Raw genomic sequence first — 25,620 nt, 5'->3', positions numbered from 1 at the left:
GCGCTCTAGCGTTCACATCGCCACCTAGTGTACATAGAGGGTTACCGCAGGCGTTCCACTAAACACATGGTTGAGTTCTACATTTACATTTTTTCTGTTTGTTTAATCTAAAAATCTAAAACAAGTTCCTCATAAAGTTTATCAGTAAGTTACTCTATTAAAATTAAAAGAATATGCAGCCTGCCAGAGTCATTTTACATTTATTAATGAGACGCCACAGTATGGCCATCTTTAGGAGACCTACACATATACATACATTCTAAATCCTTTACAGGTAACAAGTGATAAATAAATAAATAATACTGCTGAGTTAACATTATATCATCTAAGCATTATTTTATCTCAAGATTTTAAAGATGGAGTAATCTAGGCTGTCCACCGTCTTCTCATTCTTGAACTCGGCCTTGGCTATGTGAGACTTGGGGCTGCCGGTGCACGTGAGCCAATCCTGCATCGTCTTCACTTTGCTGCGTGGGCCCTGTAGCTGCCCTTCCACCGTCCCTGCCTGTGTGTTCCGGACCCAGCCGACCAAGCCGAGCCTGCTGCCTTCTGCCTGAATCAATCAAACACAGCAGGGGGGGGGTTAGACATTACAGAGCTCCCTGTGAGTGACAAGTTCTGAGCTCAGCATTGACGTGTAGGAGTTGTTTAACATAACCTCATTTCCACTCAATGTCACACTTCTGTCAGTACACAACATAAACCTTATATATTTACACATTTTATTGCAGACTGGCCCCCATCTTGATCCTCATCCAATTATAGTCTATGGAATCATTAACAGTTGTTTCTACATTCCATCACTTCTCTAGGATATATTACGCCTATATGGAGCTTGTTGTTGTTGTTGTTGTTGTTGTGTATTCCTATCAGATCAGACTGAGACGTTCACGTGCACCAATGTCAAACTCACTTGAGTGTATTTCCGAAAGAATACACCTTGAACTCTCCCGAAAACTTCATAATCCACTGAGAGGAGGTCTTCACTGGACATGTTGGCCCTGAAAAGCAAATATAAACACAGCGTGTATGTATTGTGCTCGTTCAGATATTACCTAGCATGCGTCACGTTGGCTTTGCTAGCGACCGTATTTAGTTAACATTCACTTTTGCTGCCTAACAAACCACTCCAGCTTCACATCCACGCAGTTTGAGTCTCTCTGGAGTATAAATCACCTGAATGGTTCTCAGCTCATGTGGGACGATCATTCGACTCCTGCTGTCCGTGTTTCAAACATACGGGTCATTCATTCCGGAAGTGATGTTTCAAAGGACCAATCAGGGACTCCCGGGGCGCCTTGTTTCTAAGCAACCGTTGTCAACACGAAAGGATCACGATATCGGTTATAGATATGTGTGTGGATGCGTAGAAATGGAATTGGATGTAAGTCATCAAACTACGCGTTAACTTTGTCACGCAGGCAGCGGTTAAGTTTGTAAAGCTTAACTGGAATTACAAAGCATTTTGCCCCGGTAAGTAGACGGCGGCGTTACCTTTTAACATTAATAATCATTGATAATGTTTAGCTTTCTCTTATCCCAAAACAACAACAGTGTAACAAACCGATTTATTGCATTTTGAATCCATGTATTCATCATTTATAGGGTAAACCCGTTCTGAGTATATCCCAGCATGCACCGGGGCGAGACTATAGGATTATAATTCTCTCTCTCTCACACACACACACGCATTTCCAATTCGCCTGAGTTGCAGTTCAAATGTTTCAGATATCTCACGTGAGCAGATCCAGGTGAGATGTTTCCCACCAAGGCTGTTCACCACAGACGCCACCTCACACTGAAGACTCAAGACCCAAAGGAGCCATATGGGAGTGAACACACACACCATGCAACTCAACCAAGAGGTAACCTGTCCCGCAAACCTCCTTCAAACAGCCTCAGAGCTGATGGAGTCCAGGAGCCAAGGACACACAGACGGCCCAACACAGAGGAGCAGCTGGACAAAGCCATTCATGCACAACAGCTCATTTTAGTGGATAAGCTGTGGAGGCTTGAGGATACACTAAGGCAGAAGATCCAGAGGGACAAGAGCGGTTCTGCTGCAGATGATGACCAAGAAAGTGAGGAGGAGGAGGAGGAGGAGGAGAGGCCTGCCAGAGGTCGAGCAGATAAGGGAAAAGGTCACGCAGAGACTGGGAGGCTGGAGCAGCAGAGGAGGAGAGACGAGCGGAGGCAGAGAGACGAAGGAGAAGTGAGAGGAGAGACGAGCAGCACCAACAGCTCAAATGACAAGGAAAAAGAAGACGTCCCTCAAAAGGAAACAGAAACCCACAGGAGGAAGTCTTGTGCTCCATCTCCTCGCCCTCGTCAGCAGGACGATCTCCAGCTTCTCCCCTGCAGCATCTGCAACAGGAAGTTTGCGCCTGACAGACTGGAGAAGCACGTCCAAGTGTGTGAAAAGCTGAAAAATGGCAACCGCAAAGTCTTTAACGCCTACGCCCACAGGACCAAGGGGACGGCCTTAGAGGACTACCTGAAGATCCACACCAGGAGTCAGACTCCAGAGGTAGGTCAGACCAAAAACAGGTCCCTTGCTGTTTCTCACTCTGGTGCTGTTGTTGGCATAACTCTTACTCTTGCTCAGCAGGGAAGGAGCGTGAGACAGGACCACGCGGCCAAAGGTAGGAATCAGCCTCAGGGTCGACTCCCAGCTGGCCCCGGAGAGCCCAAAGAGAAGATCAAGGCTAACGGAAACCGCGTGACCTGCCCTCACTGCTCCAGACACTTTGCCCCTGAACCAGCTGAGAGACACATCCCTAAGTGCCGACTGGTGAAGAGTCGCCCCCCGCCGCCTCGGCCCCGCCCCTAAGGAGGCCCCGCCCATTGTGAAAGCACCGCCCATTAGGAGGCCCCGCCTCCGAGGAAGCCCCGCCCCTGAGGAGGGTCCGCCTCCGAGGAGGAACCGCATCCAACCTTGCAATATGTCGACTTTGAATTTAGTTTTAAATACTTATAGATACAGCAAATTTAGTCAGTTTAAGAATAGATACCTGTTTGCATCATTTCTGTTTTTATTATACCTGTGTGGAGATGTGTCACACCTGTTATTTGCTATTTAATGACACACTTGGTATTCTGCAGATGTCACCAAAACATGATTATTGTTTAGTTTTCTGTTCTTTTCCTCTCGTCTTTCCTTTTATCTGTTACATCCCTCTGCTTTGTTCCTTGCACCTTAATAAAAGTCTTATTGGAAATCCTCTCTCACCTCCTGCTGTTCCATCTGAAGTCCAACAGAAGAGTGCAGAATGTTCCACTCACAACACAACAAGATGCATGTTATCTCTCATGATGTCACTTTGCCGATACAATGACCTGCTCCCCTCTGATGACCTCATGGACAGAGAGGAGCATTACAATGTTGACATAATCTGCACTCCAGACTGTGTATGTTGTGTGTGTCGTATCTGTGAGGAGAGCGGATCCGGTCGAGGAGATGTTTCCCACCAAGGCTGTTCACCACAGACGCCTCACACTGAAGACACAAGACACACACACGGAACCATATGAGCTCGGACAAATACACACATCGACTCACCAGAGAGGTAACTTGTCCCGAAATCATCTTTCAAATGGCCTCAGGGCTGACGGAGTCCAGGAGACATGGGGAGACCAACACATGTGGTCCAACACAGACGAGCAGCTAGACAAAGCACATCTCATGTTAGCGGAGAAGATGTTCAGGCTCGGGGAAACAGTAAGACAGGAGATCCAGAAAGGCAGGGGTTCTGCTGCAGATGACGACCAGGAGAGCGAGGAGGAGGAGGAGGAGGAGGAGGAGGAGAGGCCTGCCAGAGGTCGAGCAGACAAGGGAAAAGGTCACATAGAGACGAAGGTGCCTGAGCAGCAGAGGAGAGAGACGGCGAGAGGCAGAGGAACGTCACAAGATGAGGAAGACAAACAGAGGAGAAGAGACGATCTGAGGCAGAGAGACCAAAGAGAAGAAGTGATAGAGATGAGCAGGCGGAGGGGGGAGGATGTAAGAGAGTGCAACAGGAGGGAAGGAGCGGGTGAAGACGAGGACAGGAGCAGGGACAGAGAAGGGAAATCTAGGGAGAGAAGCTGGAAGGAGACACACAGCACAAACAACAACAGACATGAAGACATCCCTCCAAAGAAACAGGAAACGGACAATCACAGGACAGCTGGACGAAGGTTACCTGCCAAACCTTCCCTCCTTCCAGCTCCTTGTCCTCCTCTCCTCTCCTCCCCTCATCCCTCTCCTCCTCAGCCCGTCAGAACACACCAGCAGGAGGTGCTGGTGCACAAGCAGCTTATCCCATGCGGCATCTGCGACAGGAAGTTTGTCCCTGACAGACTGGAGAAGCACGTCCAAGTGTGTGAAAAGATGAACACCAACCGCAAAGTCTTCAACTCCTATCTGAACAGGATGGAGGGGACGCCCTTAGCCAGGTTCCTGAAGGACAAAAGCCAGTATCCAGAGGTAAATCACAACTAAAACAGGTCCTATTGTTTTCACTCAGGTGCTGTTGTTGGTGTAACTCTTGTTCTTGTTGTTGCTCGGCAGACGAGTAGCCAGAAACAGAACCAGGGGGCCAAAGGTAGGAACCCGCCTCAGACTCGACTCCCAGCTGGCCCCAAGGAGTCCAGCAAGGCCAGCGATAACCGTGTGGCCTGCCCTCACTGCTCCAGACGCTTTGCCCCTGAACCAGCTGAGAGACACATCCCCAAGTGCGCGCTGGTGAAGAGTCGCCTCCCGCCGCTTCGGCACCGCCCCTGAGGAGGCCCCGCCCCTGAGGAGGCCCCACCCCTGAGGAGGCCCCACCCCTGAGGAGGAACCGCCTCCAATACTGACCAGAGGCACAGAAGAAAAGACGTCTGTTGGCTTTATTTCAGTTTTTTTTACACAAAGCAGGGAAGTAAAGCATGTTCTCAAAGCGTTTACCTGAGGCAAAGTATTATCATATTTGCAATAAATTGTGGTTTTAATAGCTCACTAAGGCACTTTTCATGCATGCATGCGTGTGTGTGTATTGATTGTCGTCCTGCACTTGTAACCCGTGAGGCACTTTGTGACACGTCAGCCTGCCTGTGTGACAGCTGACAGAGAGATAAAACAGTAAACAAGAATAGTAAACATACAAATAAGCTCTTTGGCTTTCAAGAAAAGACAAAAAAAGACAAAAAAAACGGCACAAAACATATTTCAGAAAGTCGGATTAAGGGTTAAAAAAATAAACACACACACCTCCATCTGCACATTCCAACAAAACGCTTCAAGTGTTAATCCAAGTCACAACCGAGTGAGGAGAAAGTAACCAGAGGGATCAAAGCTATCAGTAGTTGTTGTTGTTTTGCAGATATACTTATAAACATGCAAGAACCTCCAACAAAATCAATATCTGCAATGGATAATAAGAATATTTCATATAAAAAAGGCTTCGTATGCTTTGCTATATTTTGCGTTTGGTTTTGTGGCACATGAAATGAAGACGAGTCGATATAAAGTGATTGTGATTCACATTGAAGATGACGTCACGCCTCCTCCTCCTCCTCCTCCTCCTCCTCCTGCTGATGATGTCACCTACGTCTGTGATCAATACTAGAGAACATCTGAGGCAGAAAAGGTCAAAACCCTCCAAACACGTCACAATAACACAACCAAAACAAGAAACAATATAATACCACCAGGACTCAGGGCTGGATATTCACATTGTAGAGTAACACTGTGGCCGCACTCGTGTCTCGCTCGTGTCTCGCTCGTGTCTCCCTCGTGTCTCCCTCGTGTCTCCCTCGTGTCTCCCTCGTGTCTCCCTCGTGTCTCCTTCGTGTCTCCCTCGTGTCGCGCTGGTGTTCAGGTCTGGAGGTCCGAGTCCAGCCGAGACCCAACGAGGCCGGATCTCTGCAGTACGGTGAGCTTTACGTAAAAAAACGCGACAAACTCTGTGCCGTGACGGCGGAAACGTGAAAGTCAAAGGCGCATGTACAATGTAACGGATGGTGAGTGGGCGTGGCTACAGTGGGCGTGGCTACTCCCCTTCTAACCCAGGCGGTCAAATTCATCGTGTGCTCGAGAGTTTCGTCCCTCCCCGCATCTTCAGGGACCTTACAGGCTCGCTCCTCCCGCAGGCCGCGCACCGAGCTTTGCCCCTCCTTTTCCTCCTGCTCCTCCTCCTCCGGCTCCTGGCTTGTGATTGGAGCGGTGGTCTCCGTTGCTTTCGCTCGCCGCTCCTCGTAGCCGCAGGCGATTGATTTCCGCCCAGAGCTGCTCGTTCTCCTTTTGTTGATCGCTGACCTGCAGCCGCGAGAACACGACACACTTGGATCACATCTGGCTCAGGAGTGACGCAAAAGTAAGAGAATAAAAAAGTCTCACCTGCTTCTCCAGCGTCTGAATCCTGGTTTCTTGACGTGCGACCGTCTCCCGTAACTGCAACACAAGGCCAGTCATGATGTCATACACGGTGGTTAAGGATGTGCTCCACAGGTGTGAGGTTGTAGGTTCCATACCTGTGTGATCTCAGCCGACCCTCCTTTCTTGCAGACCGCCGCCTCCTCCAGCCCGTTGAATTTGTCGTCGCCCATTCGTTTAGTCTGCGGAGAGAACCAGAGACACCTGAGCCACAAAGAGGAAGTTCATCTCCACCTCACCATGCTGAAACATAGAGGAAATGATGAGGTCATAGTAAGAAGTAAACGCGCTGGCGTTACCGATAAGTCCTTCTTGATGCTGACTGCTGCAGCGGCGGCCGTGAGCTCTTTCAGGTCCTCATAAGGCAGCGTGGAGCTCTGGGAGTAAGAGGAGAGCGGGTCCAGGGTGCAGGGAGGAGACTCGTACGGTATGGGGATGAACTCGGCGTTCTCCAGCTCCTGGTGAATCAACGAAAGACAAGTGAGTCAACGACCACCGACACAAAGCTTCTTCATGCGTGGACGCTGGCTGACGGACCTTCCTGAGCCACAGAGGACAGGAGCTGTCCCCCGTCTGGTTCATGGACATCATGGAGGTGTCCATGTGGCGCTCGTCTGTGTCGGCCTCCACCGTCCTGCCCAGGCCCCGGTCTCGACACGCCGTCTCTGTGCCCGGCTCTATGTCCAGGTCCACTGTGGACGTAGATGCCTCCTGGCCGCTCACCCCTAGATACACACACCCACACACACGATTCATCAACGTGCACGTAAACACAGAGGGAAACTAAACTGGAATCAGTGACTGAGGTGAAGTTTGTACCGATGGACAGTCCGCTGCTGTTTGAGCGAATCGTCTTGGAGTTGAGCACTTTCTCTGCAAAGGAAACACAAGTTAATCCACAGACTCCCCCATGTTTCCTGTGTGTGTGTGTGTGTGTGTGTGTGTGTGTGTGTGTGTGTGTGTGTGTGTGTGTGTGTGTGTGTGTGTGTGTGTGTGTGTGATGGGGACCCACCCATGATGATGATGGTGTGCCAGGCGCGGCAGGAGAGGTCGGGCGCGTGGTGGAGCGAGCCGCAGATGGGCCTGGGCATGGACAGGCAGACCTCTGAGCCGAATCTCTTATCCGCCGGCATTCCCAGGCGTCCGTTTCCTGCGTTTCCCCAGGCGAAGATCTGATTGTCTGCAGGGGGCGACACACAACCTCAAACACAAACCTCCGCACACGATGAGACATAAACACTTCAATCTTTCAACCAGTGCTGACCTTCTGTGGCTGCGATGGTGAAGCCGTCTCCACAGGACACTTTGTTCATGGCTTTGCCCCCAAACGGCCCGAGGAGGACCTGGACCCCCTGGTGCTTCTTAAAGTCCTTCACACCCAGCTGTCCGTACTTGTTGCAGCCAAATGTGATCAGACGGCCGCGTTCTGCAAAAAGAGGACAACGCGTGAAATCCTTTATAACGCTGAATCGACAAAAACCTAAAAGGTAAGGATGTGTTAAGTTTTCTTTACCATCGATGGCGGCCGTGTGGCTCTTTCCTGGAGCGACCACCTGGATCTTGAAGCGTCCCAGCTGCTTTACCAAGGTGAGCGTGGTGGTGTACGGGATCCCCTGGTAGCCCTGCAGAGAGAGGAAGCACATCATCATCATCATCATGAGCCGCGTGGTTCACATTCTCTGCTCTGAGCGGCGCCTGTGTGACCCGGTACCTCTGCAGGGTGGTTCTTGAGCCCAGAGATGCCCTGGATCAGACCCAGCTTATTGAGTTCATTGTTTCCACACGCCAGGACTTTGCCGGTGTCGGTGAGGAAGAAGGTGCCGTCGCTGCCGCACGACACGGAGGAGATGGTGGCACCTTTGGGGAGCTCCACCTAGGGAACACCAAACACCGAGACGGAGACGATCACACAGCAGAACCTCGCAGATGTTCTGGTTTCCCTTTGCGTGTTTCCGTTCTAAACCTTACCTGCATGGGAGAAGAGAAGTCGTCCTCACATTCCAGGCCCAGACGCCCTGCAGCAGGACAAAGCAAAACTCTAAACCCTCTCAGGAGACAAACACTGATCCAAACTGAGCTTCATCTCATGCGTGTGTGTGTACCGTTCTCTCCGCAGCCCCAGGAGAAGATGTCTCCGCTCTGAGTGAGGACCACCACGTGGTTGTCCCCGCAGGACACCTGGCGGACGGGCCGCTCCTCGAAAAACTCCAGGAGAACCGGCTCCAGGACCTCCACTCCCAGCATGCCCTCCACGCCTATGCAGCCGTAATAGTCCGACCCAAACATGTACATCTGGTCCTCATCTGCCAAAGAAGAAGCAGAACCAGAACCCATTCAACTTAAATAACGGTCAGCCACATTTGTGTCTATTAGCGATCACAGTCAATTTCGAGAGTCATTTATTCGACGTGAGCTCAGCCTTGGTGGAGGTATGACCATTCCGTTCCCCTGCCCCGCTCACCCGTGACGCAGGCGGTGAAGTCACTCCCGCAGGCCACCTGTCGGATGGCTTTCCCCTGCAGCCGGTCCACCCTCTTGGGCTGCCGGTACGAGGATTGGTCCCCGTGCCCCAGTTGGCCCACCATCTTGCCGCCACCTTGGACGTTCTGGAGAGGCGAGAAACGTTTTGTGGTGAAAGAAGAAGAGAGCGGCTCTGATCTGGTACGTCTGATCTTTCACCGTGTGGACATGTAAACACTGATGGACTGATATTGTCAGTCATGATTAATAGACAGCGGCGTCTTGTGTCTGGTTCCCTCTTGTGGCTGTTGGAGGTACTGCACGTGCATTCACACTCACCGCCCAGGTGTAAAGCTCTTTCTCCACCGTCACCACGGCAAAGTGACTCTCCCCTGCACACACGTGCTGCGCACTGCTGCCCCCTTTGAAGGTGTCCATTTTCTGGGGGGTGAACTTCCCTCCGCCCCAGAAGTACACCTCCCTCGAGCGTGTGGTCACCACGGCGACGGGGCTCTCGGTCACTGTACTCAGCCTGAACAGAAGCACACACACATCACATCAAGACCCCGACTGTAAGTCACAGCCACGGATGAAACCGTCCCTTACTTTGGTTTCTTCATCGCCGAATTCAACAGGACGACTCGCTCCTCAAGCTCCCTGAAACAGAGGAAAAACCTCCATTAACCAACAAGATCCATTTCCCTCCCCATTTCATTTTCAAACTCTGCCTCACAGGCCACTTACTGTCTGCAGCAGGAGATGATGGGCTGCTCCAGGATCTGCACGGCTGTGGGTCTCTTTGCAGGATCCTGGAAGGCAAACACACACACACACGACGCAGACGTTACGACAAAAACGGCGGCGCCTCCCTCGTCACGCCGCTCGACATCAAACAGACACAAACACACGGGGGCGGCCCCTCGGCCTCACTCACCTGATCCAGGCACTCGTACACCAGCTTGATCAGAGCTGACGAGTAAACGCTGGAGTCCACTTCCATCGTCCAGTTGCCCTGGACTATTTTCACACACAGGTTCAGAGGGTTCTGCACGACACACACACACACAGTTATTTCATCGGAAAAACACGCAGATGTCCATCCCATTGGATCACAGGACAGCAAACCTACCGTTGCATCAAAGGTTCTGGTGAGAGTTAAGACTTCAAAGATGACACAGCCCATGGCCCAGATGTCGGACTTGAAGTTGTATTTGGAGCCTTGGCAGAGTTCAGGTGACATGTAGTATGGAGTCCCCACACACTGGAGTCACAGAGAGGAAACAGCATGAAGGGGAGTGCAACACATCTCCACAGTGCCATGCTCCAAGTGTTCAAACTGCGTATTAGTAAAGTAAACTGACACTTGACAAACAGTGTGTTCCTCCACCTGGACACTCATCAGTCGACGGAGCGCCCACGACCTGCTGCTAACCTTTACTACGTGTGTGTGTGTGTGTACAAAGACTTGGCTTTGTAAAGATCCGTGTGAGTGTTTGTAGTAAGCGGTGTGTGATGTTCAGCCTCACCGTCTCCGCCATGGAAAACTCTGAGTCCAGCTTCTTTGCCAGACCGTAATCGCCCAGTTTGATGAGGTTGGTCTTGGTCAGGAAAATGTTTAACGTCTTAATGTCTCTGCAAGAAAAAAAGAATAAGAAGCTTCTACGACCTGAAAACCTGATTGTTATTCATACACACACACTCAGGCTGAGCGTCTTACCTATGCAGGACCCCAGCCTTGTGTATGTGGGCCACTGCAGAGGCAACTTGGTACAGATACCATATGACCATCTACAGGGACAGAATGTAGTATTAGAGTTTGATCTTCATGTGTGTAATAAATGTACCGCATCAATCCACCCGTACCTCTTCAGTGAACAGTTTCCCCTTCTGCTGGTTGATCTTATCGTACAGATTTCCTCCTGAAGAGATAAAGATTCGATCAGAAACGAACTAAACTCAAACTGTATTGAATTCCAAGTGTGTTTATCCGCACCGTTGCAATATTCCAGCTCGATGAGCAGAGAGTTTTTATCCATGAAGTGATTGAAGTAAGCGATGATGTTGTTGTGCTCCAGGATGGACAGGATGCTGATTTCGTTCATCACATCCCGCCGCTCCTTCTCTGACAGCGAGTTTAGGTCCACCTCCTTCCATACCACCAGAGAGTTATCCTAGAGAAACCAGCAACAAAGAGACAGAAGAACACAGCAACATCAAGTCCTGCTCCAGTGGGACAGACTAGAATAATATAATAAACAACACTACATTCTAGTATGATGTCATCCAAGTGTGGGGATGACAGACAGGTGTTGAGTTGTCATTGGTGGAATAAAACCATTTGTCATGTGGGACTTTAATGGAGGATGAACCATAAACCATGTGTGTGTGCACAGGAGGATCACACAGGCAGACAGGCGTTGGGATGTGATGTGTGTGTGAAGAATGTCTCACACGGGTATGGAGACGGCAGAACACTGAGCCGCTTCAGCGCCACACACACACACACACACACACACACACACACACACACACACACACACACACACACACACACACACACACACACACACACACACACACACACTACTTCTATTGCGTTTGCATCTATCTAATCTATACGAGAGAGCAAACTCACCTCCGTCCTCCTGTACAGTGTCGCCTCTCCAAACGCCCCCCTGCCAAGGATCCGGATCGGAATGTAATGTAACTTCTCCTCCTCTCCGCCAAAAGAGCCGGACGCCGAGCGCTCACTGACCACAGACCCGCTGCTCAGTTCCGAATTGAGCGAGTCGTAGTGGCGCTCATAGTCCTCCAGTGACATGTCTGTGCGGGGACTGCTGCTGTAGCTAGAGCGCTGTGATGGCCAAACCCGGACGGGCCTAGCGACAACTCTGAGTAAAAGACAGCGGAACAAGCAGTAACTCGTTTAACATGTCACCAGCCTCAGCCAGCGGGAGGAATACTCACAGTATGGGCGCGGCTTAACGCCTCAAAGTGTGTTTAAAGTGGGCAAAGTGGGCAAAATGTGTGCAACTTCATGAGCTGCACGAGTGTCAAGCCAACCCAGTGCGAATAAAAAAACGTTCTGAAAATTATTTGGTTTCGGAATAAAAGCTTTTACACAAATGTGAGTTAAGGCGTGCTTTATTGTGAAGGCCATGAGAAGAGGTTTCCGATATTGGCGATGTCGTGGCTACTGTCTAGCTTGACGGCTAGCGAGCTAACAGGTTGGAAAGAAAACAAAAGTAGTGGAAGTGAATTATAACTACCCAAAAAATATATATGTTAAATAAGTACATCCAATAAATACAAAAGTTAGCATTTCTATTTAATGACTGGATGGAAAGGTGTAAATAACAACAACACATCGAAAGTTAACTTCCGTCCGTCTTTTGTGTTTGCACTTTTTAAAATAACTTTATTGAGCATATTAAATTAGCAACTTTCGGAATTGGAATATTATTAAAGACAGCCACCGAAGCAAAAATTGTTCCTTAACAACTTAATGTCCATTTATATGTATGCATATGTATATGTATATTAAATATACTGATACTGCTAAGTGCCAGAATACGTCATGGAAATGCACATTGCAGTTCTTCATTGCAACCACAGATGGCAGCAAACGTCAGACACTGAACTCTACACTAACTTTATTCCCTTTGTTCATGGATAAATTAATATAAAAAAGTTGCTGACTTCCATACGTTGATGCTAATAAACCAAAATTGTTTTATTATTAGTGAGGTACACTTGAGGCAGCAAATATAACGACAGGATGACAGCAAATTAGTTTAAAGCATTCAACACCAATCTTCTGAGATTGAATTTAACATTAAAGACGGACTGGAAAATAAAACAAGGGCAGGTATTTCTAATAAATGTATGTGTCTTTGATTTGGTGCGTTGCTGTTAATGAGAAACTCCAATCCGTCTGAAATCTGAATCACATTATTCAGTCTTTGGCAGACATTTTCTACTGTAATCTGCATGCATTATTATGAGAAAGATTTGGATGAAGGTGAGGAAAAACACAATGGACGAGACACAGAACTGGCAGGAAATACAATCAGCTTCGGCTCAGTTACCACAGAGATTCTGAGAGTTCCTTATAATGACCTGTGTATGTGTATGGCGGCCCCCACATTTTTACACACTCAGCATCATTGTGGATATAAAAGAGGCGGCAAACAGATCAGCAAGCAGAAACTGCAGCGCTGCAATGGCGAGTCCACAGAGAAGGACAGAAAACGGGAAAACACAGAGACAAACCACGACGTCCAACGATGGTTTCTTCTCTCTTCACCAAATATTTGGAGAAGGTACGACTCCTCAACTTCAATGTTATCATGGTTGAAATGTTAAAAAATGGAATCCATTGCTAAGGATAATAACATATCTGCAGCTTGTGTCTATTTTCAAATGACAGTGTATGATGGTTGTAATGTATTATGAGATGACTACGTTAACACTGGATCATTCTCCTGGTTTGTCTTCTCCACAGATACTTTTCCACACCAACGCCTGGTTCTACTGGGGCTGGGAGTGCTGAACGTTGTCCTGCTCATCATTGCTGTTGTTATTGGGGTCAACTGTAAGTACAACAGTTAACATGGTCTTACTTTCACTTCCCTCTTCTATGGAATCTGCCTGAATCAACACGTTTACAACATACCCTCAGGATTTCTCCATAACTTGTGGAAAGTCACAAGGCATTTAGGAAATAATGTTGATTTAAATTGTAGTTGTGACATATTATAATAAACATATTATTGATACAGCAGCATTTCCACACTCCTCATGTTCTTACTGGCTGTGTGTTCTCACTCACTCAGGTGCCAATGCTGGAGAGAATTCCCTGGACGCTCATGCATCATCTGCATTTCCCCTCTTCAAAGAGTTGCAATATCTACGCAGCAACCACAGCGATGTGGTCCAAGCCGAAGAAGAGGCTCAGAAAGCTTTGCAGAGCGAAATGGACGACCATGCAAAAGTAAAAGAACAGATCGAACTACAGAGGGGTGCCAATGACAAATATCAAGTCATTATTGAGGCACTGCAAGTAGAGAGAGAGCAGCTGAGGGTGAACAAAAGTGCCATAGGTGAGATGGAGTTTTTATGCTTTATGCTGTCATTTCATGGGATCAATTGAAATCATTTAAGTATTTTTCTCTTCTGCTCAAAAGGTTTAAGTTGTGGGAAATGCCAATCTGGATGGATTCTTATGAACATGTCCTGCTACTTCTTTTCTACGACTGATAACTCCATCAAGAAGAGCTGGCAGGCTAGCAGAGACGACTGCATTAATCGAGGATCTGATCTGGTTGTGATCGAGGACATAGGTGAACAGGTGTGTCTAATGGGAGGAGAAGTCAAGTCAGTAAAGTACTTAGTAGCTAAATGGAAAGGTATTTAGTCTTTGAAGCTGCACCGATCTTATTACTGCTGCCATGTTTGCCTCTTGTGTCGATGAGCCCATCAATGGCTGCATGGGAACACACTCCTGCATGGTCACACATTCCTGCATGGTCACACACTCCTGCAGGGTCACACACTCCTGCATGGTCACACACTCCTGCATGGTCACACACTCCTGCATGGTCACATACTCTCTTTTCAGCATACAAGATATCATTACATATGGATTCTAATGTCTTAAATTGCTGTATGGTTTTGTGTTTTTACAGTCTTTTGTGGTAGATAACCTCCAAAGTGTGTCTGGTAATGACCATTACGACCGAGCATTCTGGATAGGACTCACAGACATGGTGGAAGAGGGGAAATGGGTCTATGTGAACAACGTGACAGCGACAAGATCAATGTAAGAGAGGCAGCGTCTTAGTCCTTTAGGATTCTTTTACTTTGTTTAGTCGTTTCAAGCGTTTCACTGTGATTAATAACTATTCTGGAATATCTTTTGACTTTTCCTAGGTTCTGGATGGATCGAGAACCTAACAACTTGGGACCCACGGGTGAGAACTGTGTGGCTGTAACTTACATTTCTGGTGGTCCTCGGTCTTCGAATCCCACCAATAGTTGGTTTGATTCACAATGCCAGAGAGAGAGGAATTGGATTTGTGAAACCAAGTCAACATAGACAATAAGTCAACAATTCACTCTGCAGCAGGAAACACAGAAGGAAATATGTTATTATAAATCAATTAAAAATGCTGTAGAATGTTAACAATGTGTCTGTGCATTTATCATTTTACATGTCTCCAAGTGAATTGTTAGAACGCTTTCAAAATAAAACACACACACACACACAAACACACACACACAAACACACACACACAAACACACACACACACACACACACACACACACACACACACACACACACACACACACACACACACACACACACACACACACACAATTGTCAGTATAATTTGTGTTTTTCTCATGATGAAGAAGTTCCTCATGGTGGACTCAGTTTGTTTCTTTCCTATTTGTTTCCTTTTCCTGTGTATTATTACCTATTACTTATGATCATTCTTTTCTTTTCTATGTTTGAATAAAATCCTCTAAAATGTAAAATCACATGCTCATTGTTATGTCATCCAATACTTTCTTCAATAAAAAATACTTGGAAAGCAAAGTAATGTCCAGACTGGTGGTTTTTCTGTGGGGGCTCGCATGTTGTGCTCCAGTGTAACCAGCGGTGGGAATGCTGCATGTTGCACTGGGGGAACCAAACAAAGAGAGCAACCAGCATGATGAGGTGCTGCAGCCCCCCCCGCACCCTGAAATGAAACCTGACATGGAAAACTGCCAAGAGTCACACACTAATGAATCATATACATTTATAATAATACAAAAATAGACATTACTAAGTGTTTTAATGTCTGTTTTCAAACAACTTAACTACCGTGAGGGTTTCACATCTGGTGACCTATCTTGTATTTCTACTCATCTCACAGCACATGTAGTTGATGTGTGCACTGTCTCAAATTGAGTTCACGTGAGATGCCAAAGAATTGTTTAAGTTTGATGGTAAAAATTTAAAACGTTTCAGCAATTTGCTTAAATCCCAGTTGCTTTCTTGTGTTACTTTCAGGGACCACAGGGCAAATAGGCATCATGAATATTAGACTTGGAAGGAATTCGTACTCGCAACCAGGTATTTTACCAGTGGAGGCAGAGGCTGGAGCAGATTGTGTACAGATGAAACGGACACATACACAAAGTTATCTGCCTGCATTACTAAAAGAAAAGATTTGACTGAAGAAGAACACAGAGACATGAGATCTGCTTGGACACAGTTCGTAGGAAGATGGTGTGAATTCCTAGGAATAAACTTTGTGTGTGTGTGTGTTGATTTCACCCCACGTTTTTACACACTCAGCATCATTGCCAATATAAAAGAGGTGGCAAACACATCAGCAGGCAGAAACAGCAGAGTGGAGAGAGAAGAACAGAGACAAACCAGAGAGACCAACCAGCTTCTACAGAGATGGAACTTTGGTCATGTTGTGTGTTGATGAGCCCATCATGGTGACACACTCCTTCACTTCACTCTGTGCTCTGTTTTCAGCATCTAATACCTCCTCACATAGGGATTGTGTCAATTTGTGCTTTCACAGATGTTTGTGTTGGATCTCATCCCAGGTGTGAAAGTGTGAATCTCAGACGTGGTGGAAGAAGAGAAATGGATCTGGGGTGAACAACGTGACGGCGCCGGGAACAATGTGAGAGTAAGTTTACAACACCAGACAAACATTTCAGTAAACGGACAAAGTCATTACATAGATATAGATATCCACATTTTCTTCAAGGAGCGAAAAGCAAAGATCTAGCCTGTCGTGTTTTGAGTGTGGGAAATGTCCCCAGATGTTCGGCCGCACTGTGATTGAGAAACATGTGAAGCAATTCTGTTATGCTTTGTCAGCACGTTTCTCACAGTGGACTACGAACTACAAGACAAGTATCACAACTATGAGACCTTTAAGGGATTTGAACTCAACTTTACTATTTGAGCCAATGAGCGAATCTCAAACAGACGGAACAGACACACAGGACAAACACTCTGAGTACTGAGTGTGTGTAGTGTGAAGTACTGACTTATCTTTTGTACTGTTAGTGTCATCACAAGGTTAGACAGGAGGACTTGAGGACATGAAGGTCACGCCTGTTTTTTCCGGGATGAGGAGAGTTAAACCTCAGAGAACAACTTCCAATTTTCACTTCCCTGTTCTGGGGAGTGACCATCTGCACTGAAACTGGCTGAGCTCATCAGTTGACAGGCGGGCACGTAGGCCGACCGCACCGATGGACCCAGTGGTGTTCTGGCCGCAGGTTCAGTGTTGTGTGAGCCAGGTAATCTCAGCCAGGACAGAATTCACCCAATCGCCACCATTTGATGGACTAAACCAAACTGTTGAATCCATCGCATCTCATACAAAAAGCCAGACTCAGGAAAACCACTTCCTGTGACGAAACACACACAGACGCACGCACGCACACACATCCTGATAAATGTCGACACACTGGTCTACTGTGCTTTCACACGGCGGCTGTCACCTCCAAAGTCACAATGGCAGACAGAGCAAACCCAGTTTACGACGGCGCGTGTGAGGAGCCGGCGTCTGTGAGCGTCCTGCAGGCGGACGAGCGTCCCGTCCACGCCAACCAGGGCAAGCAACAAGGTACGGCCACCTCCAGACACAATGATACATTTCCATGAAGGTTTGAACGGTTTAGTGACACCGCTGTGTGCCGCCGGCCCCCCTCTGTGTAGTCTTCATGTCCATGGTGAGAGCTGGAGCCGAGCTGAGGCGCCCCAGGCTGCTGGCGGCCGGTCTGACGCTGCTCGCTGCTGTTCTGCTGCTGGTTGACATCAGCCTGGGAGTCCACTGTGAGTCAGATCATAACTCAGATTAGAAGAAGAACGTCTACATGCCACTCAGAACGTCTACATGCCACCACACTGTGATGATCTTAGACCTTTCAGCGTCTATACATTTCAGTTTGTTATGTTTCTGGAGGAGGCTGATCGTCTGTAACACCGTCTGTCTTACAGATAGCAAACTCACAGATGGAAGGATTTCCTTTGATGATGTGACGCACATCAACGAGCAGCTGATCAGAATCCACCATGATTACCTGATTTCAATGGAATCCATGAGGTACGCCAACAAACAGCTGGCGAAGGAGATCACACAGCACCAATTGTCCAACTGGGAGCTCGACCACCAGAATAAAAGAAGGACAGACTCTGAAGCTCTGAACGGCAAACTTCATGGGGAAATCATAGAATTACAAGCATACCTGACAGTGACTGGTGAGACATTTTAAAATGATTTCTGCAGTACTTTATTCTGTGTTTCATACATTTGAACGTTTCTCACTGTTATCCTTTCCTTCGCTAACAGCTGAGGGCTGCAAGCGATGTTTACCAGGATGGATTTTCGCCGTCTCACGCTGTTACTACATCCCTCCTACCAGGAGTAGATCAGTGAAAACATGGCAACAATCCAGAGACTTTTGCCAGGCAAATGGCGGTGATTTAGCAACTGTAGACAGCAAAGAAAAACAGGTAGAGACGCTCATTTCATTCATGATGTAATCTACAGAATCATGAATTTATAGCATTGTACTTTTTTGCTTTAAAGAAAAAAATGGACAGCATTTAAAACATTTCAAATGTTGATTTTTCTGTTTTTCTGTCAGCTGTTAATTGTCAGCCACTTCAGAATGATGAATTTGGAACAGAATAGAGGTTACGACTCTAAATCAGCCTGGATTGGACTGAGAGACATTCAGGACGAAGGGACGTGGAAATGGCTGGATGGAACAACACTGGCTGAGGGGTAAGAGATATGCGCTCTCTCTCTCTCTCTCTCTCCATCTCTCTCTCTCTCTCTCTGTTCATCGCTCTCTCTCTTCCTCTGCTCATCTCTCTCTCTCTCTCTCTTTCCCTCTGCTCATCTCTCTCTCTCTCTCTCTCCCACCCGCCTCTCTAATCCCGTCCCCTTCAATCACACCTCCCACCAAACGTAAGGAAGCATGAAATAAAGCAGACTTTTTAGATAAAAGCGTCTGTTGATTGTAAATATACTTATGTCAAGTGAGTTTCAAGTCTTCTTCTCTTTCAAGTTGTTTTCTGTTCATTCTGAGATGAGTAGATGGAGGAAAACATTCACTACATTGATCAGAGTAGAGTTACTGCAGTTTTTCAATCATGCATTTTCATTTTCAAAGTGTATTTGTAGTCACAGGCAGGCTTTACAGTGAGCGGGAGCATATTGCTGCTCTGTGCGTCCGTTTACAGCCACCTGTCTCTTTTCTCCAGGTACTGGAACATTGGACAACCCAGTAATAACGGCGGCGATTCAGACTGTGTGCTCGTGTTGGCCAATTCTAACCCCTTTAGAAGCTGGAGAGATTCATCATGCAGGAGCAGATATAGTTGGATTTGTGAAATGAGCCCGAGAACCACAAGTTAAAAGTGTGCAGCTGCTACATTCAGCTGTCAGGATGAAACATCAGCGCTGCCTTCAGGGCCCCACACCTTCACTTTGTAACGCCACCGTCTACATTCACAAATATAAATAACAACAACAAATAAAGATAACCCATCAGTATCAGTTAACATGATTAAATTCAGCTGTGTGCTCTGTTTTCTATGTTTCTATGTTTCTATGTTTCTATGTTTCTCTGTACTGTAAATGAAATGTTTTTGTTTGGGTTGAGTCGCCCTTTGTGAATGTTTGGATCACAGATTGTACCTTGAAATCTTCTGAAATTAGCTTTAATCATTCTCAATCAATCCTCCTACAATCCCCAAATAATTCCTTACATGTGCAATAATCTGCAAACGTAGAATTTGACAAAACTTCTCAGTTTCACTTCTCAGATTGAGCCACTTTGGCGGAAGTGAGGAGTCCCATCAAGAAAAATAACCGTCTTTATGATCCATTTTCTTAAGACATGTCTGTATTTCCTTTGTAATGAGGAAGCATGAAGAGTAAAATAACAAGAAAGTACATTTAAAATATGAAATAGCCTCATAAATACCAGTTTACAGTGCAGACGTTTATGACCATAAGATAATAAACAATAAATGAGTGTTGTACTTTTCCACATTCATGTTAAGTCAGTGTGAACAGGTGTAACTTCACAACCGTATCTCAAAAAATGTACTTTAATTTGGCCTTGGCCTTTTCTTTTTGTTACCTCGACCTCCGTCGCTCCCCCTATCTCCTTCTCTCATCCATGTAGACACGTCTCACTCTTTGTCTCGCCTTGTAACAGCACTTATCATACTGAGGTGACCTTGTGTGTAAGATGTATGTGTGAAATACAGTTCTCAGTTTTTTGCATTTTAATCGACTGTCTCAATTGATTTGGTATTTGATAGGGTTTGTACGTGCTGGAGGATTGCATTATGGGTAGTGTGGGCACAGCAACATGTAGACGTTGTTTGAGTGTGTTTATGTGTTTCTATACTCATTTCCCAAAACTGTGGGTGCAGAGTGTGTGTGTGAGGATCAGAACACACATCACAACACTGTTTGATTGCTTAAACCTGCACAGCAACATAAAGAGCAGAATGAAAACAGAATCCAGGGAGTATAATGAATAAACAAGTACGATCCAGTTGAGATTTTAGCTTTGGTGGTGAATTTTGGAACATTTTAGGGCTGAAATAAAATCTATACAGTATGACCTCCTTTAAACCTCCAGCATCACTTCTCATACATAAAGCTTGACTAATGAAAATCATTTCCTGTGGCGCCACCATACACACAGAGACACAGACACACACGCCAACACGCACACACACACACACATAGACACGCAAACGCACACACACAGACACCCACACACACCGACACGCACGCACGCACGCACGCACGCACACGCACACACAGACACCCACACCCCTCTTCATGAGGGTTTAGTAAGCATACCCACAGTGTGTCCCTGCACACTCTGGCACGACTGCTCTCATCACACATCGTCCCAATGGCACAAAGAGGAAACTCAGACTGTGGGGTTAACGATGCTTATAAAGAAATGATTCTTGATGAGGACGCTGAGAACTACAACCAGGACAAAGAACAAGGTATCTGACCTGGACTGGAAGAATTGATCCAATCATAATCTTACTCCAGCTTTTGATTTATTGTAGGAGATTGAACCTAGATGTTGAGATGCTTTGGTGTCTCTGTCCTCCAGTCTACATTTCCATGTGGAGACCTGGAGCTGGTCTGATTCGTGCCAGACTGCTGGCAGCGAGTCTGACGCTGCTCGCTGCTGTTCTGCTTCTAGTTGACATCGGCCTGGGAGTCCACTGTGAGTCAGAGCTGATCGAATTAACACTTAACTTAAACATACACACACACACACACACACACACACACACACACACACACACACACACAGATGGATAGCATGGCTGCAGTAACACTGTCTGTCTTACAGATATCAAACTCACGGATGGAAGCTTAACATCTGATGAGGTGATGCAGATAAACCAGGAGCTGATCAGACTCCAAGATGATTACAAGATTGCAACGGAATCCATCGTATACGCCAACACACGGCTGGCAAAGGAGATCAAATACCACCAAGTATCCAAGTTTGGGCTTGAATACCACAACAAAAAGAATACAGAGACTGAAGCTGCGCTTAAGAAACTTCAGAGCGAGGCCACAGAGTTGCAAGCCCAGTTAACAATGTCAAGTGAGACATTTTCATGATGATGGATGAATGACAGTGCTATATTGTGTTTGGTACGATGTAATGTTTCTCACCGTCATCGTTTCTTTTGCTTACAGTCGAGGCCTGCAGACAATGTTTACCAGGATGGTCTTACATGAACTCACTGTGTTACTACTTCCCATTTTCTGCCGCTCACAAATTAAAAACATGGCAAGAAGCCAGAGCTTCCTGCCAGTCAGACGGTGGTGATTTAGCAACCATAGACAACAGCAGTAAAGAGGTAAGAATGGTGGAAACAAACTTTTCTTTGCCATCCATCTTGTGTACATCTGTAAAACCATTATTATTATTATTGATTATGATTGACTTATTACTTGATATTTCTCTTTCTTGTCAGGAGTCAATTGTCAAACACTTGTATGATAATGTGAGTCCGTCTACAAGCAACAGCAATAAAGCATTCTGGATTGGACTGAGAGACATTGATGTGGAAGGGACGTGGAAATGGCTGGACGGGAGAACTCTGGATGACGGGTAAGAGATACATCCTCTCTCTCTCTGTCTCTCTCTCTCTCTCTCGCTCTCTCTCTCACAATGTTCCCCCGGCTCTCTCTCTTTCTCCCTCTCTTTCACTCTCCCTCTCTCTCTCTCTCTCTCTCTCTCTCTCTCTCTCACAATGTTCCCCCGGCTCTCTCTCTTTCTCCCTCTCTTTCACTCTCCCTCTCTCTCTCTCTCTCTCTCTCTTCCCCCGCCTCTCTCTCTCTTTCTCTCTCTCTCTCTCTCTCTCACAAACACTCTTCCCCTGCCTCTCTCTTTTACTCTCCCTCTCTCCCTCTCCCTCTCTCTCTCTCTCTCTCTCTCTCTCTCTCTCTCCCTCTCTCTCTCTCTCTCTCTCTCTCACTCTCTCTCACTCTCTCTCTCTCTCACTCTAAGAACATATCACATGAACAGTTTATATGACATATAGCAAAACCTATTCTGAGTAGTACTAGCTGTACTAGTAGTTGTAGTAAATAAATAATTAAGAATGGTCTCACTGTGCAGATAACAAAGATATGCAATATGTACAAGAATAAAACAGACAGTAAATCAGCCAGGCGACACATGAAACACACTTTATACACAACGTTAAAGACAAAAATGAAATGTTATATACAAGATGAAAATATCAGTGAAATCAATAAACCCAGATGAAACCAGCTACCTGTCTATTGTCTCCAGGTACTGGATTAATGGAGAACCCAACAACGCCAACAATGAGGACTGTGTGGCTGTGAATGCCCGAGTTAACCCCTACAAATCCTGGAATGATGCAGTGTGCACCATCAAAACTAAATGGATTTGTGAAATGAGCCCGAAAAGCACAAGTTAACAGTGTCCAGCTGTCAGAAAGAAACGTCCGTGCTGCCTTCAGGGCCCCACACGTTCCCTTTTCGATGCAATTATTTCATGTACATTCACGTAGATCATTAAAAATCGCAATGGAGAATATAGACAATAAACATGATTCAATTCATTTGTGTGCTGACTCAGAATGTTTTGATTGCCGTGGTGACCAGCCCTTTGTGAACTTTGGAACATTCTGTGAATTCAGAATGACCTTTTTTTGCCTCTAGAATCACTTCTCATACATAAAGCTTGACTAATGAAAATCATTTCCTGTCATGCCACACACCCTGCACCCCCCTGCCCCCCCCACACACACACACCCCTCTTTAAAAAGGTTTTTGTAAGCGTAGAGACAGTGTGTCCCTGCACACTGGTACAACTGCTCTCATCGCATCAGCCTCAATGGCACACAGAGAAAACTCAGATTGTGGTGCTTATGACCAAATGATTGATGAGGACGCTGAAAACTACAACCAGGACAAAAAACAAGGTATCTGACCTGAACTTGAAGAATTGATCCAATCATAATCTTACTCCAGCTATTGATTTATTGTAGGAGATTGATCCTAGATGTTGAACTGCTTTGGTGTCTCTGTCCTCTGTCCCAGTCTTCATGTCCATGTGGAGACCTGGAGCTGGTCTGATTCGTCCCAGACTGCTGGCAGCGAGTCTGACACTGCTCGCTGCTGTTCTGCTTCTAGTTGACATCGGCCTGGGGGTCCACTGTGAGTCAGAGCTGATCGAATTAACACTTAACTTACATACACACACACACACACACACACACACACACACACACACACACACACACATCACAACAATCGAACGGAACAATGTATTTAGTCCCCTGTAGTCACAACAGCCCATGTCCTTTCATTGTAAATTACACTTTGTGATGTCCTTCCTGTGGCACACATGTCTCTCTTCGCTGTTGTTGGTCTGTAACCAGATGGAGAGCACGGCTGCAGTAACACCGTCTGTCTTACAGATAGCAAACTCACAGACGGACACTTTATGTCTGAGGATGTGTCGCACATCAATGAGGAGCTGATCAGACTCCAGAATGATTACAAGATTGCAACAGAATCCATGAGGTACGCCTACAAACAGATGTCAAAGGAGATCAGAAAGCACCAAGTGTCTAAGTGGGAGCTCGACCACCAGAAGAAAAGGAAGACAGACTCTGAAGAGCTGAACACCAAACTTCAGAGGGACAACACAGAGTTGGAAACCCATTTGAAAATGTCTGGTGAGACATTTTTTGTATGATTATCAACACAATTATTATTAGAAATCTGTGTTTGGCACATTTTAATGTTACTCACAGTTATCATGTCCCTTGCAAACAGATGAGGGCTGCAGACGATGTTTACCCGGATGGATTTTCATGAACTCACAGTGTTACTACTTTTCTCTGGGAATAAGATCATGGCAAAAAGCCAGAGAATACTGCCAGAGCCCCGGCGGTGATTTAGTCATCATAGAGAGCTCCACCAAACAGGTGAGAGCCACCACGAGAGGTTTTTTGTGTTATTCATTTCACGAACCGGCTTTAATGTTTTGTTTATGGCGCTGGGGTTTGTTTGTTTGTTTTTTTCAGGCATCAATTGTAAATCACATCAATTCTATCTTACCGTCCACAACAAAAATGGGAGACAGGGGATTCTGGATCGGACTGAGGGACGTGCACGAGGAGGGGACTTGGAAATGGTCGAACGGGAGGACGATGGTTGAAGGGTGAGAGTTCCATACTGGATTCACTGCATGTATGGCAACAGAGAGGAGTCACTGGCTCAGGATGACGCATCGTATATAAGCAGCAGTCAGCATGACAGACTGACAGATGAAGCCAGAACTGCCATATTTGTTACTCTTATGATTATGACATGAACTGATATAAGCGTCAGTTAAATCTGCGGTCCTGTTTGAGAAATGCCTGGCATGTATGTCTTTATAGAGACATAAAGAATTAGGTTATGTTGTCATTTCTGTGTTTGTGTGTTTTTTATCAGGATCTCTAAAAACGTGACTGACAGATTTCAATGACATCATATAACTGTGGTCAAGGTCACTTTTATGTTGAACCTTTGAACCGTAAGTTATCAAAAGTAGTTCCGAGGATTCCTTGGGTTCCATCAGTGTCCATCCATATAAGCCTCGCCCATTTGGCTCTATGTAGATTTTCCGCCATTTCCCATTTGTTTGTATCTCTTCCTACAATTTGAGGTCAATCATCGCAATATGTAACATTTACAAAGTCTGAACCAAGGAGTTGTTTTTTAAAATTCCTTATAATTTTGCAGTACTTGCCTGCAAAAGTAGAGTGGGCGTGGCTAGCTCTTAATCTCTTTTACTTCCCAACATATATGAAATAAAATACATGGTCTGCTGCAGGTACTGGCATGATGGAGAACCCAACGATATTAACGATGAAGACTGTGCTGCTGTTTATGGCAGAACAAATCCCTTCAAGACCTGGAATGATGTCGGATGCGCCGAGTGGCTCAAATGGATTTGTGAAATGGCACCGAGGGCCACGAGTTAACATGCGACATGAAGACTAGAACTCTGCTCTCATTTTGCTTTTACCTTGATCAATCTGTAACACTATGTCACTCTGGGAGGGAGAACAAGAGGCATGATTGACAGATGACATCATTTTGCATTGATCTGAACCCTCTTACATTGAAGGTGGTGATGTAATGTAA

At 46.3% G+C, this 25,620-nt stretch overlaps 8 protein-coding genes across 10 annotated transcripts; 6 read left to right on the top strand and 2 right to left on the bottom strand.

The window, feature by feature from the left end:
- Positions 1–183: 183 nt before the first annotated feature.
- acyp1 (acylphosphatase 1, erythrocyte (common) type) lies at positions 184–1,272 on the bottom strand. The gene is made up of 3 exons (XM_076161705.1): positions 1,177–1,272; positions 914–1,001; positions 184–553 (listed from the first exon to the last, which is right to left on the bottom strand). The coding sequence occupies exons 2-3, from the start codon at positions 992–994 to the stop codon at positions 338–340; spliced, it is 297 nt and encodes a 98-aa protein (XP_076017820.1). The 5' UTR covers positions 995–1,001; positions 1,177–1,272; the 3' UTR covers positions 184–337.
- Positions 1,273–1,372: 100 nt separating this feature from the next.
- Positions 1,373–2,830, top strand: LOC143009533 (zinc finger C2HC domain-containing protein 1C-like). Its single transcript, XM_076161536.1, has 3 exons — positions 1,373–1,384; positions 2,333–2,527; positions 2,609–2,830. Exons 1-3 carry the CDS (start codon positions 1,373–1,375, stop codon positions 2,828–2,830), a joined length of 429 nt encoding a protein of 142 aa, XP_076017651.1.
- Positions 2,831–3,640: 810 nt separating this feature from the next.
- On the top strand, positions 3,641–4,762 carry LOC143009532 (zinc finger C2HC domain-containing protein 1B-like). Its single transcript, XM_076161535.1, has 3 exons — positions 3,641–3,856; positions 4,145–4,474; positions 4,544–4,762. The coding sequence occupies exons 1-3, from the start codon at positions 3,641–3,643 to the stop codon at positions 4,760–4,762; spliced, it is 765 nt and encodes a 254-aa protein (XP_076017650.1).
- An 89-nt stretch (positions 4,763–4,851) lies between these two features.
- Positions 4,852–11,919, bottom strand: nek9 (NIMA related kinase 9). The gene is made up of 23 exons (XM_076161718.1): positions 11,490–11,919; positions 10,848–11,025; positions 10,718–10,773; positions 10,572–10,642; positions 10,381–10,486; positions 9,984–10,115; positions 9,789–9,899; positions 9,599–9,663; positions 9,461–9,511; positions 9,194–9,386; positions 8,856–9,000; positions 8,497–8,697; positions 8,363–8,409; positions 8,106–8,267; positions 7,908–8,016; positions 7,659–7,820; positions 7,407–7,574; positions 7,214–7,267; positions 6,932–7,119; positions 6,694–6,852; positions 6,493–6,576; positions 6,359–6,412; positions 4,852–6,277 (listed from the first exon to the last, which is right to left on the bottom strand). The coding sequence occupies exons 1-23, from the start codon at positions 11,673–11,675 to the stop codon at positions 6,089–6,091; spliced, it is 2,871 nt and encodes a 956-aa protein (XP_076017833.1). The 5' UTR covers positions 11,676–11,919; the 3' UTR covers positions 4,852–6,088.
- Positions 11,920–13,028: 1,109 nt separating this feature from the next.
- On the top strand, positions 13,029–15,233 carry LOC143009546 (uncharacterized). The gene is made up of 6 exons (XM_076161555.1): positions 13,029–13,176; positions 13,359–13,448; positions 13,690–13,956; positions 14,041–14,204; positions 14,542–14,675; positions 14,786–15,233. The coding sequence occupies exons 1-6, from the start codon at positions 13,077–13,079 to the stop codon at positions 14,949–14,951; spliced, it is 921 nt and encodes a 306-aa protein (XP_076017670.1). The 5' UTR covers positions 13,029–13,076; the 3' UTR covers positions 14,952–15,233.
- Positions 15,234–16,250: 1,017 nt separating this feature from the next.
- On the top strand, positions 16,251–19,448 carry LOC143009543 (uncharacterized). 3 transcript variants are annotated; one of them, XM_076161553.1, is made up of 8 exons: positions 16,251–16,351; positions 16,441–16,551; positions 17,386–17,502; positions 17,595–17,711; positions 17,877–18,137; positions 18,229–18,392; positions 18,527–18,666; positions 19,149–19,448. In XM_076161553.1, the coding sequence occupies exons 3-8, from the start codon at positions 17,391–17,393 to the stop codon at positions 19,300–19,302; spliced, it is 948 nt and encodes a 315-aa protein (XP_076017668.1). In that variant the 5' UTR covers positions 16,251–16,351; positions 16,441–16,551; positions 17,386–17,390; the 3' UTR covers positions 19,303–19,448. The 3 variants fall into 3 exon arrangements, with proteins under 3 accessions (XP_076017668.1, XP_076017666.1, XP_076017667.1); XM_076161551.1 differs by having other exon boundaries at positions 16,938–17,502; XM_076161552.1 differs by having other exon boundaries at positions 16,260–16,351; positions 16,466–16,551; positions 16,938–17,502.
- Positions 19,449–20,548: 1,100 nt separating this feature from the next.
- LOC143009544 (CD209 antigen-like protein 2) lies at positions 20,549–23,039 on the top strand. The gene is made up of 6 exons (XM_076161554.1): positions 20,549–20,924; positions 21,038–21,154; positions 21,284–21,544; positions 21,640–21,803; positions 21,921–22,057; positions 22,745–23,039. Exons 1-6 carry the CDS (start codon positions 20,825–20,827, stop codon positions 22,893–22,895), a joined length of 930 nt encoding a protein of 309 aa, XP_076017669.1. The 5' UTR covers positions 20,549–20,824; the 3' UTR covers positions 22,896–23,039.
- Positions 23,040–23,255: 216 nt separating this feature from the next.
- LOC143009547 (uncharacterized) lies at positions 23,256–25,607 on the top strand. The gene is made up of 6 exons (XM_076161556.1): positions 23,256–23,402; positions 23,521–23,637; positions 23,901–24,161; positions 24,262–24,413; positions 24,513–24,649; positions 25,307–25,607. The coding sequence occupies exons 1-6, from the start codon at positions 23,315–23,317 to the stop codon at positions 25,455–25,457; spliced, it is 906 nt and encodes a 301-aa protein (XP_076017671.1). The 5' UTR covers positions 23,256–23,314; the 3' UTR covers positions 25,458–25,607.
- The last annotated feature ends 13 nt before the right edge of the window (positions 25,608–25,620 follow it).

The sequence above is a fragment of the Genypterus blacodes genome, unplaced genomic scaffold (genome assembly GCF_046128005.1).
Source record: "Genypterus blacodes isolate CSIRO-AG114 ecotype Tasmania unplaced genomic scaffold, CSIRO-AGI_Gbla_v1 ptg000112l_1, whole genome shotgun sequence".
NCBI classification, from domain to species: Eukaryota; Metazoa; Chordata; class Actinopteri; order Ophidiiformes; family Ophidiidae; genus Genypterus; species Genypterus blacodes.
Note: the sequence above shows the minus strand (reverse complement) of the source record. Positions and strands in the feature narration are given on the sequence as shown.